We start from the raw sequence: 14417 nt of genomic DNA on the forward strand, positions 1-14417 counted from the left end.
CGGAATTTTGGGCTGATTTATAAAAACAGGAGCAAAGAAAACTGGAAGTGTAAGCGCAACAGCTGATCAGATTTCTTGCTTCATTTTGTTTCAATAAAAGCTTACACCCACCACTAATTGTAGGATTGTTTCACACTTGCTTGCTTCACTTTGACTTTGTAATCTAAACTCACACACCCTTCTCCGCTATGTGTGAACACATACACACACCCTACAAGTACCATTCCTTCAAATACTGCATTCCAATCACCTTTTCTACAACAACTCTCTTGCCATTTTATTGTGACATTGGAAAGTATGCACCTGTAACATTCTCATCTAGGTTACCTTTTTTCTATCCAGTGAGAGTGAAGGCAAAGCCCAGTATGGGTCTTATTTAAGAATCCAAAGCTGACCGCAAACTCACTGTGGGAAACTGCATAATTGACTTAATGCGGAAACACAGCTTTAAACAATGCCATCCCACACAAAGTTTTTTTTAGAAATAACTGTGTAGCTATAACCTAGAATTGATGGTTTTTATATCTAACTAGTTACTTGCATCATGAGTAAAACCACAGGAACTCATAAAGAACCAGCGGTTCAGGTATTTTATGGGTACGTAACCCAATACAGGTCCCAACAAGGCCCTTTTATTTATTTATCCCAGTACAATCATGACTAATATATCACAGTATATTTACTCTGTGTTAATGCTATAAACTAAAAGAAACAGTTTTGTGCATAAGAACATCTTATGTGTCTTTTTAGGATGTGCACAAACTGTGCAATGTGAAGATGTAGCTTATGTGTATTTCCATATACAAGCATTGGTGATTTTTTATTGCTTGAAAAGAGAAAAGGAACTCTAGTAGAAAAAAAAGACCGAAAGTTATGAAATCAAAGAAACAGAACCTTTATTTAATGAGGTCAAGATAATTGCCCAACAAGCAGAGGTAGCCCAGAGCAACCAATAACAAATATGAATTTACTCATTGCACATATTAGGATTGAGTATTTATGTGTCTGTGTGTATGTATATATATATATATATACTGTTTATATACTGTAATACTGTATATACTATTTAGTATTTTTTTTCATGCAGCTAATATGCACTTCCATTCATTGCTTTACCACTGAATAGAACTGTACGCAGGGGCGGAATGACCATTTGGAAACTCGGGCACTGTCCGAGGGCCCGGGGTCAGTAGGGGGCCCCATGAGATGCCCCTGGTACCTTTTTCATAGGCTTTTTTGAGTTTGGGCAAGGACACAGAGGCCCCATGATCCCCTATTGCCCAGGGGCCCCATGAGTTGTCAGTCCTCCCCTGACTGTACTTGTGCAGAGGCAGAACTCTATGTGCATTTAGGTGCAGTATAAACACAAGAAGTCCACAAACAGGGAGATTTTGTTTCAAATTTGAGCTTTGAGATCTGCAAAATTTACCAGCTGTAAATTTCACATGATTAGAGATCATGTGAAATGATGGTTTAGCTGGACCCACCACTACATGCTTAGATCAAATCTGAGACAGTTTCTAACAGTGTGAGCCAGCTTCACAGAAAATGAATAGTACTCTGCGATAAGTAATTCTTCACACAGTCAGTAAAAAGTCATTATCATCTGTATATGGTCAGTATTAATTTATCATTCTCTGTAGATTATGGTTGGTATAAAGTTATCCTCTGTAGTTTATAAGCAGTAAAAAGATATCATCCTCTATAGCATGGGTCTCCAAACTTTTCATTCAAAGGGCCAGTTTACTGTACTTCAGACTTTAGGGGTGCTGGATTGTGGTCAGTGGGGGTAGAAAATGTCCAGGATCCATGAGAATAAACATGGCCTTAGGCTTGGTGGTCAGTAAAAGAAAGAGTATTACCCAATCATTGGTATTAGTGGAAGGAATAGTAACCCACTGTTGGTATCAGTGGAAGCAATAGGGCAGCACAGTGGCTAAATGGTTAGCACTTCCACCTGGAAGTACTAGGGTCATTGGTTCAAATCCCAAACACGGCACCACCTGCCTGGAGTTTGCATGTTCTCCCTGTGCCTGCGTGGGTTTCCTCCAGGTACTCTGGTTTCCTCCCATCTCCAAAGACATGCTGTTAGGTAAATTGGCCCTAGTATATATATCTATGTAAGTTAGGGACTTTAGATTGCACACCCCTTGAGGGTTAGGGACTGATGTGAATGTACAATATATATGTAAAGCACTACATAAATTGGCAGTGCTATATAAGTACCTGAAATAAAAAATAAAATTGTTGGTGTCGGTGGGAGGCCCAAGGGCAAGTTAAAGGCTGGTAAAGGGCCACATCTGGCCCCCAGGCTACAGTGTGGAGACCTCTGCTCTATAGCCTATGGCATAACATGATCATCCTCTGTATAATATGGGCAGTATGAAGTCATTATGCTCTGTAGCCTAAGGACCACATACGGTCATCGTCATCATCTGTAGATTATGGGCAGTATAAAGTCCTCATCCTCTGTAGACTACGGTCAGTATAAAGTCCTCATCCTCCGTAGACTATGGTCAGAATGAAGTCATCATTCCCATAGACTATGGTTAGTATAAACTCATCGTCCCCTGTAGACTATGGTAAATATAAAGTTCTTATCCTCTGTAGGTTATGGTCACAATAAAGTCATCATGCTTTGTACTGTAGATCATGGTAAGTATGAAGTCATCATCCTCTGTAGCCTATGGTCAGTAAAAATATCCTCATCTTCATTAGACTATGGTCTATATAAAGTCATCATTATCATAGAATATGGTTAGTATAAAGTCATCATCCTCTGTAGACTATGGTCAGTATAAAGTCATCATCCTTTGTAGCCTATGGTCAGTATAAAGTCCTCATCCTCAGTAGACTATGGTCAGTATAAAGTCCTCGTCCTCTGTAGCCTATGGTCAGAATAAAGTCATCATTCCCGTAGACTATGGTTAGTATAAAACCATCATCCTCTGTAGGTTATGGTCAGAATAAAGTCATCATGCTCTCTAGATCATGGTCAGTATAAAGTCATCTTTCCCGTAGACTATGGTTAGTATAAAATCATCCTTCTCTGTAGACTATGGTCAGTATAGTAGACTATGGTTAGTATAAAGTCATCCTTCTCTGTAGACTATGGTCAGTATAAAGTCCTCATGCTCTGTAGATCATGGTCAGAATAAAGTCATCATTCCCGTAGACTATGGTCATTTTAAAGTCATCATTCCCATAGACTATGGTTAGTATAAAGTCATCGTCCTCTTTAGACTATGGTCAGTATAAAGTCCTCATGCTCTGTAGTTTATGATCAGAATAAAGTCATCATGCTCTATAGATCATGGTCAGTATAAACTCCTCATCCTCGGTAGCCTATTGGCAGTATAAAGTCCAGTGTAAATTCAACATCCTCTGTAACCTGTGGTCAGTATAAAGTCATCATCCTCCGTGGACTGTGGTCAGTATAAAGTCATCATCTTCCGTGGACTGTGGTCATTATAAAGTCATCATCCTCTGTGGACTGTGGTCAGTATAAAGTCACCATTCTCTGTAGACTGTGGTCAGTATAAAGTCACCATTCTCTGTAGACTGTGGTCAGTGTAAAGTCATCATCCTCCGTAGACTGTGGTCAGTGTAAAGTCACCATCCTCCATAGACTCTGGTCAGTATAAAGTCATCATCCTCCGTAGACTCTGGTCAGTATAAAGTCATCATCCTCCGTAGACTGTGGTCAGTATAAAGTCATCATCCTCCGTAGACTGTGGTCAGTATAAAGTCATCATCCTCCGTAGATTGTGGTCAGTATAAAGTCATCATCCTCCGTAGACTGCGGTCAGTATAAAGTCATCATCCTCCGTAGATTGCAGTCAGTATAAAGTCATCATCCTCCGTAGACTGCGGTCAGTATAAAGTCATCATCCTCCGTAGATTGCGGGTAGACTGTGGTCAGTATAAAGTCACCATCCTCTGTAGACTGTGGTCAGTATAAAGTCATCATCCTCCGTAGATTGTGGTCAGTATAAAGTCACCATCCTTTGTAGACTGTGGTCAGTATAAAGTCATCATCCTCCGTAGTCTGTGGTCAGTATAAAGTCATCATCCTCCGTAGACTGTGGTCAGTATAAAGTCATCATCCTCCGTAGATTGTGGTCAGTATAAAGTCACCATCCTTTGTAGACTGTGGTCAGTATAAAGTCATCATCCTCCGTAGTCTGTGGTCAGTATAAAGTCATCATCCTCCGTAGACTGTGGTCAGTATAAAGTCACCATCCTCCGTAGACTGTGGTCAGTATAAAGTCATCATCCTCCGTAGACTCTGGTCAGTATAAAGTCATCATCCTCCGTAGTCTGTGGTCAGTATAAAGTCATCATCCTCCATAGACTGTGGTCAGTATAAAGTCATTATCCTCCGTAGACTGTGGTCAGTATAAAGTCATCATCCTCCGTAGACTCTGGTCAGTATAAAGTCATCATTCTCCGTAGTCTGTGGTCAGTATAAAGTCATCATCCTCCATAGACTGTGGTCAGTATAAAGTCATCATCCTCCGTAGACTGTGGTCAGTATAAAGTCACCATCCTTTGTAGACTGTGGTCAGTATAAAGTCATCATCCTCCGTAGTCTGTGGTCAGTATAAAGTCATCATCCTCCGTAGACTGTGGTCAGTATAAAGTCATCATCCTCCGTAGACTGTGGTCAGTATAAAGTCATCATCCTCCGTAGTCTGTGGTCAGTATAAAGTCATCATCCTCCGTAGACTATGGACATGTTTCTCCACTCACCTGCAGGATGGTCCTCCTCCATTCCAGCTGTACCTGCTTTGACAGCGGTTGCAGTGAACCGTCCGGCCCCCCTCTCCTGGGGTAACTCTTGGAATAGGACAGGAAGAGATCTCAGTGCTGGCTGTGCAGCACTACTCCCCCAAACACATTCCCTCCAACTCCCTCCCTGTTTCTCTTTCTTGTGCCCCTCCTGCAGTTGCTGTGTGTCTCTCCAGCACACTGTTTGTTCCTCCCTCCTAGACAGAAGAGACAGTCAAGTTAGTGACTGTCCCTCCCTCAGGAAGCGCGTCTCACTTCCCCATTGAAGAGACAGGCACAGAGCAGAGAGTGCAAAGTGTGACAAAGTGAGGGGGAGGGCAGTGCTGACATGTAGTCAGAGGCTATTGTTGCTGTTTGTGAGGAAAAGTTTCTCAGACAAACATCAGGCGGCTCTGACAGATCTACAGTATGAACATTACAGAGACCTCGGTTTCCTTTCCCCATTCATGAATGTGACAGTTCCCTGACAGCTACACTGTGTAAATGCTTTCATTACAAATCATAAGCGTGTGTTAATGTTTATTTTCTAGGTGTTCTCCTGACGGGTGAAATTTCGTCTGTTTCAGTCCGCTACGTCAACGATGGAACATAAATGATCATTTTTACCAGAATGGCTGTATTCAGAAAAAACAGGGTTGCCGGTCTGGACAGTCCTTAGGGCTCATTCACATGTGCAGCTATTGTTGCTACACTTCTGAAAAATGCTCCATGGTGGATCGCTTTCCAGAAAGCATTTGACAGGCAGTGAGGAGCCAATATGTTGCCTCCTCACTGCCTGTCTTAACCCTTAGACCGGGTTCACATTGATGAGGTCCGGAATTTGCAGCGTTTTCTGTGCGAATTCAGAATCGCACCCCATTCATGCGAACTGCTGCGGGTGTGTATGTTAAGTTAACAACACCCCAAAATCGCTCCACAAAACGCAGTGCGATGTGCAGAATTGGATCGCATAGGTGTGAATACCCAGGGCAAACTGACAACTCATGGGGCTCCTGGGCAATAAGGGATCATGGGGCCCCTGTGTCCTCGCCCACACCCAAAAAAGCCTATGAAAAAGCCAATGACAGGTACCAGGGGCATCTCATGGGGCCCCCTACTGACCCCGGGCCCTCGGGCAGTGCCTGAGTACTCGAATGGTCAGTCCGCCCCTGTGAATACCCATGCGATCCGATTCTAGAGCGGACCCAAAAAAGTGTCCTGCACCTTTTTGGTGCAGATGCGGTGCGATTTGAGCCATATAAAATGTATGGCTCAAATCGCACCGCACACCATTCCTCTGATTTGCACAGGAATGTGGTGCGGTTCCTATGCACATCATATGCGATGTACCGCACCAAGTGTGCACCTAGCCTTAAAATCGACCCATTGTGCCACAATTGCGTGCATTGCATGTGATTGCAGGGCAGGTGCAATGCGGCCCTGTTCACTTAGGTTATGTTCTGTGGCAGTACCATCCACCAAATGCGACATTCTGATTAGTTTTTGCCACATCATGTGCACGGCCCTGGGTGGCTGCATTTCTGTGTTTAGCTGTGTGGGCAGCACAGTGGCTAAATGGTTAGCACTTCCATCTGGCAGTATTAGGGTCGTTGGTTCGAATCCCAGCCATGGCACCACCTGCCTGGAGTTTGCATGTTCTCCCTGTGCCTGTGTGGGTTTCCTCCCTAGGTTAATTGGATCCTGTCTAAATTGGCCCTAGTATGTGTACATATGAATGTGAGTTAGGGACTTTAGATTGCATGCCCCTTGAGGGTTAGGGACTGATGTGGATGTACAATATATATGTAAAGTGCTGTGTAAATTGATGGTGCTATATAAGCACCTGAAATAAATAAATAGTTGGGGGGGAAGTAAAACCACACCTCAACCATCCAGCTTTACCGCCCCCTTGCCTGCAGTGTGAATGAGCCCCTTGACTGGTTATTGATTGAGGGCTCATTCACACCAGATGCATTGGAGCTATGCTGGCAGGTATTTCCAGTGCAGCCCTAATGCATAGACAAGGCAACTTGCTTGTTCTCTGTTCACACCACAGCACTGCTCTATTGTGCATTGAAATAAACTTGTAAGTACTTGAAAGAAGTATTTTTTTTCAGCACAGCAGTCTGCGACTCAACTACACACTGCTGTGCGACATTTCAGTAAACGTCTGTGAAAAAAAATGTAAACAATATGTTGCACTGAAATCGGTACATCGGCTCTGTGACTCCCAGCACACACCAGTGGATGTGTGTTCAGCATGGCTCGCTGATGTGCGCAAGTCCTGTGTTTGCAGAATAACTAACAGATATTACAACATTGATGAGCAAATTCAAGGATGGGCTTTTGAAAGGCTCAATTCATTAACCACTTCCCCTCCTGAGGATTTACCCCCCTTTCCTGACCAGGCCATTTTTTGCATTACAGTGCTCCTTTAACTGACAATTGACATTTTTGTTTTTTTGCGCTATAAAAAAAAAAGACTGACAATTTTGAGAACAAAACAATCTTTTTGACTTTTTGCTATTGCTAAACATGTCCAGTAAAAAAATGTAAAAAATCTAATTTCGTCATAAATTTAGGTCAAAATATATTCTGCTACATGTCTTTGCTAAAAAAAAAATCCCAATACGTGTAAATAAATTGGTTTAAGTGAAGGTTATAGCGTTTACAAATGGTGGTATAGATACTGGAATTTTTTTCTATTTTTAAACATTTTTTACTAGTAATGGCAGCGATCGGCGACTTATAGCGGGACTGCGGCGGGCATTCGGACACTGGGGGGGAACCAGGGGCGGACTGACAACTCATGGGGTCCCCGGGCAATAAGGGATCATGGGGCCCCTGTGTCCTTGCCCAAACTCAAAAAAGCCTATGAAAAAGGTACCAGGAGCATCTCATGGGGCCCCCTACTGACCCTGGGCCCTCGGGCAGCGCCCGAGTTTCCAAATGGTCTGTCCACCCCTGGGGGGAACTGACTTGGTGTCACTGACATCCCCTGTGACACCGATACAGTGATCAGTGGTAAAAAAAAGCACTGACACTGTACTAATGGCGCTGGGCAGGAACGGGTTAACATGAGGGGCAGTCAAAGGGTTAACTGTGTGCTGTTTTACTATGGGGCTGTGTCCGTATGCTTCACTGTAATCACACTGCTTTGCCTGGCTGTGCTCTGCACAGCCATGCAAAGCAGCGTGCACGATCTGACAGGGAGGAGAACTGTTTTGTTTATCAACAGTTCTCCTCCCCGTCGGAGATGCTTGACAATCACCAAGTGCTGGCGAGTAATCACCGGCCGGGACCCGGTGATTGACAGCCATGGGCACGCGCCTCGCATGTGCCCCCATCCCGGAAATGCGAAATCACGTATATATACTTGATTTTGCGCACCTGTGCCGCCCCGTTGCAGTATATCTGCTATAGGGCAGTCGGGCAGCGGTCAAACCACTGTATATTAAAGCGTCATTAAACCCAGACCATGAAAAACTCTAATTACATGCTATATAACAGAGTGTGCATAATCACAAGGCTTCTAAAGAATTAGTTTTGTGTAGAGTGAATATACCTGGTTGATCCTGCCATCAGCTGTCCCTATCATCTTCTCTATGCTTCCATTGCAGGCTGAAATTGTGTAGACCAGCTGTTGCCATCTTCTGAGCATGCTCCAGTTTCAGTTCCCTTCTGAGCTCTTCATTTCCTCTTTTTCTGTTATCTCTGCAGCCCATGTGATTATAGAATCACACATGTGGACACATACACAGTGGTAAATGACACTCCCCTCCCTCCACCTCCATCACTCCTCCTCCATTGCTAAACACCATGGGGGCGAGATATAGTAAGCTGGTTGATTATATTCACTAAGAAACTCCTAAAAAAGCTTAGTGTTAATATAAATCAGTATCAAACATATCAAACATAATTACTAATACTTGTGAAGTAATAAAAGAGCCTTGAAAGCAGATGCAAACTGAACACAATGAATGCTAGTATCAAACATTTTTGAACTCCACCTACACTATCTTATTGCCCCAAAGTTATTTATTTGATGTTCAATAAAGATTTACAGGGAGCTGTAAAACAGTTTTTTTTATATTTATCATTTAATTTGAGTTGCTCTTCTGAAACAGTGTTTTTTTAGTCATGTGACTGGCACAGTACCAATCAGAGCTGTGCAGTCATAGACATACTGCAGTAATACAAGACCCTCCCAAAGATCTTTCCCTGCAGATGCCAAAGAACAGGGAAAGATCATGTGACCACACAGCAGTGCTGCAGGAATAAGGTACTTAAGCACTTTACGCCCAGCCTATAGTAAAATGACGGCCGGGTGGAACTCTCGTCGATCTGGGAGGGCATCATATGACGTCCTTCCCAGATCACGCCTTGCGCGTGCCCGCAGGGCCTTACAGTGGCGAGATCTGTCACCGGCTGTGTACCTCGGACACAGCCAAAGACAGATCTGTGTACCGGCCCCATTGCCAGTACCATGTGACCTGCTGTGACCAATGGATAGCTTCTTTTCACGCCTTCCATTGTATACAACTGTGTCTAGCTGTGAATGATCACAGTAATCACATGCACAGACTGGGCCAATCACAGCCCATCTGTGTCATGTGATTAGCTGTGGCCAATCACAGCTAATCACAACAAAAAACCTGAATGAATCGATTTCATTCAGTTTAATGCTTGCTTATAGCAAAAAAATTGAAGTCCAGTGTCTGACTGGTTTATAGTTTTACGAGCAGCTTCAGAGCAAGAGTGGGACAGACATCCTGGCATCAGCTAATTGGGTTTACAACCATCAAGGGTATCTAGCCATGCCCTGTGCACTCCTGAACTCAACACACCCACAGACCACATGTCACTCAACAGAAAGGGAGGGGGGCTGATTTTGGAGTGAGAATGACAAGATGGAGGATCCTTAGCAACATGGACGTCCGCTTCCATATTTGTGCTCACGATTGCTACACCCGGTATTGAAGTGGTTAAAGGATTTTAATAAAACCTAAAATACAGTGGTAACATATACAGCATATAATTTATATGAATTATGCCAATTAACCACCCTGGCGGTATTCCCGCATGTAGCTCGGGGTTAACTTTCAGTACCAGAAGTGGTAACCCTGAGCTACACTCGGGATTACCCTGCAGCATTGCTCTGGGATCCCTCCAGCATTTACCTTGTCCTGCGCTCCCGTGATGTCCCCCCTGCAGCATCCCTGGCCATGTCCTCCAGCCGATGCCGGCATTAGTCTTCCGGGTTCCGTTCCCTGCGAGCATTGGGGGACGGAACCGGCAGGAAATTAAAAAATGTAAAATGTGACATTCACTCAATACACTAAAATCTGATAGTATAACATTACTGTATCAAACCATTTCACGTACATTTTGTCCCGAGTGCTTTGTCCTGTGCCCTGCCTGCATTTTTACTGTTCTTTCTGCCTGGAAACTAATAAACTTCCATGGAGTCCAAAAAGTATCCCTTTAGGTCAAAAGCGGTTTTAGACCAGCTAGAGAACAGCGATAGTAAATTAGAACTACTGTACTTGCAGAATTTAGTGATAATGATTTGTGGGGGAAATTCATCATTAGACACTGAAAACAATTTTGTGACTAAGATCAATGATGTGCGAACTTGGCGCTATATTTCAAATTTCAGTGTTTTTGGTTTGATTACATTATTGAATTAAATGTATTAATATTATATTATTATTTTTATGATTATTTATTATATTATAATTTATGATTTCATGTTTCAAATGTTGTCGTACCCGGGATGTTTACTAGACTCTTGTTCAGACAGGTTTCAGTGAGTTGTTCCTGAGAATTACAGGCCTACAATAAAAAAACAACATATTTCCATGGAAAACAATGTACCGCTTTGAGCACAGAAATATGGACATAATCAGACCGCTAGGAAGGTTAACACTCTTCTGCTTAATATCACTTTAACCATTATTTGCCATAATGTCCATGATTTTTATCTCTAGGGGCTGTCAATAATAGTCCCATGGCTAAAAATAAAGATTATTATAATCTAATGACTCAAGCTTTTTGTAGTACAAAAATCTATAATGCAATTTAGGGTCCTATCACATGGAGCGGACCCGTTTAGCGGATCTGCTTGCTCAGCAGGGGATCTCTCCGCTGATCCCAGCTGAGAAAGCAGATGACAGGCCTGTGTCCACTCCACTACAACTCGCTCTCCTAAATGAGCAGCCAGTTGACCGCCTGTCCGTTTTCATCCGACCCGGTTCAACAGATGGAGGGCGAATTGGATCTCCATCCGTTCCTTTTTGGCGGATCGGATTGGATCGGATGTCGGCGGGTGTAAGCGGACACATGTCCATTTACACCCGCAGCTCCATAAAGGGAAGTGGGGGTTCCGATCGAGTCCGCCTGAACACACGCAGGCAGACCTGATTGGAATGTCCATGTGAAAGAGCCCTTAGGCAGACAGGTAAAATGAGCACCAATGTGTGCCATATTATGTGGCTTCCTGCTTCCAAGTAATTACATGTTATGAGAATATACTCAAAGGTTTACTAATAATTTAAAGAGATTCGAAAGGTTCGTTTTTTCTTTTGTAAAATAACAAACATGTCTATATTTACCTGCTGTGTGCAGTGGTTTTGCACAGAGCAGCCCGGATCCTCCTCTTCTCAGGTTCCTTGCCGGCGCCCCTGCATTCTCCTTTTTGTCGGGTGCCCCCATAGCAAGCAGCTTGCTATGGGGGCACCCAAGCAGGCTGTTCCCAAGCCACTGCTCCATGTGTCCATTCACACACAGAGCTGCAGCTTGGCCCCGCCCCTTCTCTCCTCATTTGCTGACTGGCTCCCACTTGCTGTCTGAGTCAATGAGGAGGCAGAGACCTGGGACGGCCAAGGCTGTCATGCACATCGATGGATCGTGATGGTGCTCAGGTAGGTATTGAGGGGGCTGGGGGTACTGCTGCACACAGAAGGTTTTATTTTACCTTCATGCATAGAATGCATGAAGGTAAAAACCATGAGCCTTTACAACCACTTTAAGCAACCATAAACATAACTCCAGCCAAAACTGTTTTAGTTTTAAATAGGAATTAGGATGGGCTAGATCTTTATTGGATTTTTAATGCTGTGCCTCTAGTAGAGGGATTTCCCCTTACTTCCTGTTGTGTCCCTGAGACAGGAAGTGAGCAGAACTGAAACTAGGACACAGACATCAACAACGGCAGTTTTATTAGTAGTAAGGAAGAGATGGAACCATTGTCAGTTTTTGTTGCTGTCAAGAGTCCTCATCAGTGTAAACAGAACTGATGTTGAGGAAAAATCTTTCCAATGGGGACGAAGACAGCAATTAAAATCCTGTGTGTCCTGGATTAGAATAGAAACTCTAAATGTGGCTAAATGCATGTAAACCCTGCTAAACATGGCTAAAACTGCTTTACCACTTCAGTACCGGGCACTTTCCCCCCCTTCCTGCCCAGGTCAATTTTCAGCTTTCACACTTTTTTTTTCACACAAGTAGAGCTTTCTTTTGGCGGTATTTATTCACCACTGGCTTTTTTTTTTTTTTTTGCAAACTAAATTAAAAAAATGAAAATTTTTTAAAAAGTTAGTTTTTCTTTGTTTCTTTTATAAAAGTTTGCAAATAAAAAATTATTCTTCATAAATTTAGACCAAAATATATACTGCTACATTTCTTTGGTGAAATAACCCAAATCTGTTTTTATTATTTAGTCTGGAGGAAAGTTATAGAGTCCACAAACTATGGTCTGTATCTGAAAATTGATCAATCCTGATGTGCTGATGGCCTACCTCATTTCTTGAGACCCAACAATGCCAGGATAGTGCAAATGAAAGTTTTTGAAAGTAGACAGTGTAATGTATTTAGTGAGACATGGCAAGTTTTATGAGGTTGTCATTTTTTGTCATGATTTTTTTTTTAAATGAAATGAAGACATTTTTAATGTTTTTTTTGTACAATTTTTTTTAAAACATACTGTCACCGGTGCAGTACAATGGCATCATATAATTGGTGTGGTGGTGATTAGGGATACTGACTAGTGACAGTATGTAAAATGAAAACAAATTCAACAATTTTAATTTTTTGTGTTTTTATTAAATTTTTTTCTTTTTATATATAGTGTGACCAGAGCACTACAGCATTACCATAATGTGTAGAATGTGTCTGCACAATTATGGTGAGCTGCTGCTGACACCTACCACACTCCAAACAAAGGAACACGTAGAATTACTGAGGATGTAGCGCTGCTCTTGCCAATTGAAGTCTTAATAAGAGTATCAGAAGACTGGTGAGTGCCTCCCCCACTGATAAAATTAGGAATACCATTTATCAGTGGGGGAGGCACTCACCAGTCTTCTGATACTCTTATTATACTTCAATTGGTAAGAGCAGCGCAACATCCTCACTTTAACAGCGTTACCATAGTAGCACTGTACTACTCTGGGGAGGTGATCAGGATTTTTTTTTCACACACTATGATCACTTTTAACAGCGATACTCACTGTCATAAACAATCATGTTTTGCAAATGAAAACTTCAGTGTGTACTATTGTGATTAGTTGTGATTGGCCACAGCTAATCACGTGGTACAGATGGGCTGTGATAGGCCCTGTCTGTACCATGTGATCACTGTAACCAATCACAGAGACTGACAAAATAGTACACAATGAATGGCATGAATGAACGCCAGTTGTGTACAATTGTCATGCGATCTGCTGTGATTGATACCGGCAGTGGATCGGTACACTGATCTGTCATCCACCAGACACAGTGGGTGACAGATTGTGCTGCAGGGTGGCTCATGGGGCAAGTGCAAGGCGAGTTCTGGGATATGACGTCATATGACGTCAATCTGAAGCTAGATCAGCTCTGCCCAACCAACATTTGACTATAGGCTGGGCTGGAACTGGTTAAAGCATGAACATCGAAATCCATTAAAGAGTGATCTCAAAAAGCATACATTTTACACATCCCAGATAAAAGCTAAATGCAGAAGAACTAGTGTGAATGAGGCTCAATACTTTCAGTAACAGAAACAAATATTTTGATATTGTGAGTATCTAGTGACAAGTATCCCCAGCTAAAGTTTATGTAATGTGCCTGTGATTTCTATCTACGTGATGATAAATTTGATGCAGAGCTTGGCAGTTGATCAGGCTGGCACATGTATACATATATATGCTCTGTATGAAGGTATTGTCTGATAAGACTCCAGAAAAAGAGCAGCTGGCTGTGAGAAAGTGTTGGCACTAGAGATGAGATTCATATTTCAGATTATGAGTTTGAGGTGGATTTTGATTATTCAAATTTGGCTTGAACAGAAAAACTTTTGACCCTCACCCACAATACCATGTGCACCGTTTACAGTGGAACTTTTAAATGTTGGCTTTAATTATGCAGCACAGTGGCTAAATGGTTAGCACTTCTACCTGGCAGTACTAGGGTCATTGGTTCAAATCCCAGCCACAGCACCACCTGCGTGGAGTTTGCATATTCTCCCTGGGCCCTGTGGGTTTCCTCCGACACTTCAAAGACATGGTGGTAGGTAAATTGGCTCCTCTCTAAATTGGCCCTAGTGTGTTTATGTATGAATGTAAGTTTAGGGACCTCAGATTGTACACCCCTTGAGGGTTACGGAC

At 42.7% G+C, this 14417-nt stretch overlaps 1 protein-coding gene across 1 annotated transcript in view; it reads right to left on the reverse strand.

Annotated features, from left to right (window-relative positions):
• The window catches only part of EML3 (EMAP like 3), a 102234-nt gene extending 97269 nt beyond the window's left edge, over positions 1–4965 (reverse strand). The window contains exon 1 of the mRNA XM_089652879.1: positions 4753–4965. Within this exon, the coding sequence (XP_089509005.1) occupies positions 4753–4774 (22 nt within the window). The 5' untranslated portion in view covers positions 4775–4965. The remainder of the gene's footprint in view (positions 1–4752) is intronic.
• Positions 4966–14417: the final 9452 nt, after the last annotated feature.

The sequence above is a fragment of the Staurois parvus genome, unplaced genomic scaffold (genome assembly GCF_062004578.1).
Source record: "Staurois parvus isolate SC_StPar_1 unplaced genomic scaffold, SC_StPar_1.0 ptg000694l, whole genome shotgun sequence".
Lineage (NCBI taxonomy): Eukaryota > Metazoa > Chordata > Amphibia > Anura > Ranidae > Staurois > Staurois parvus.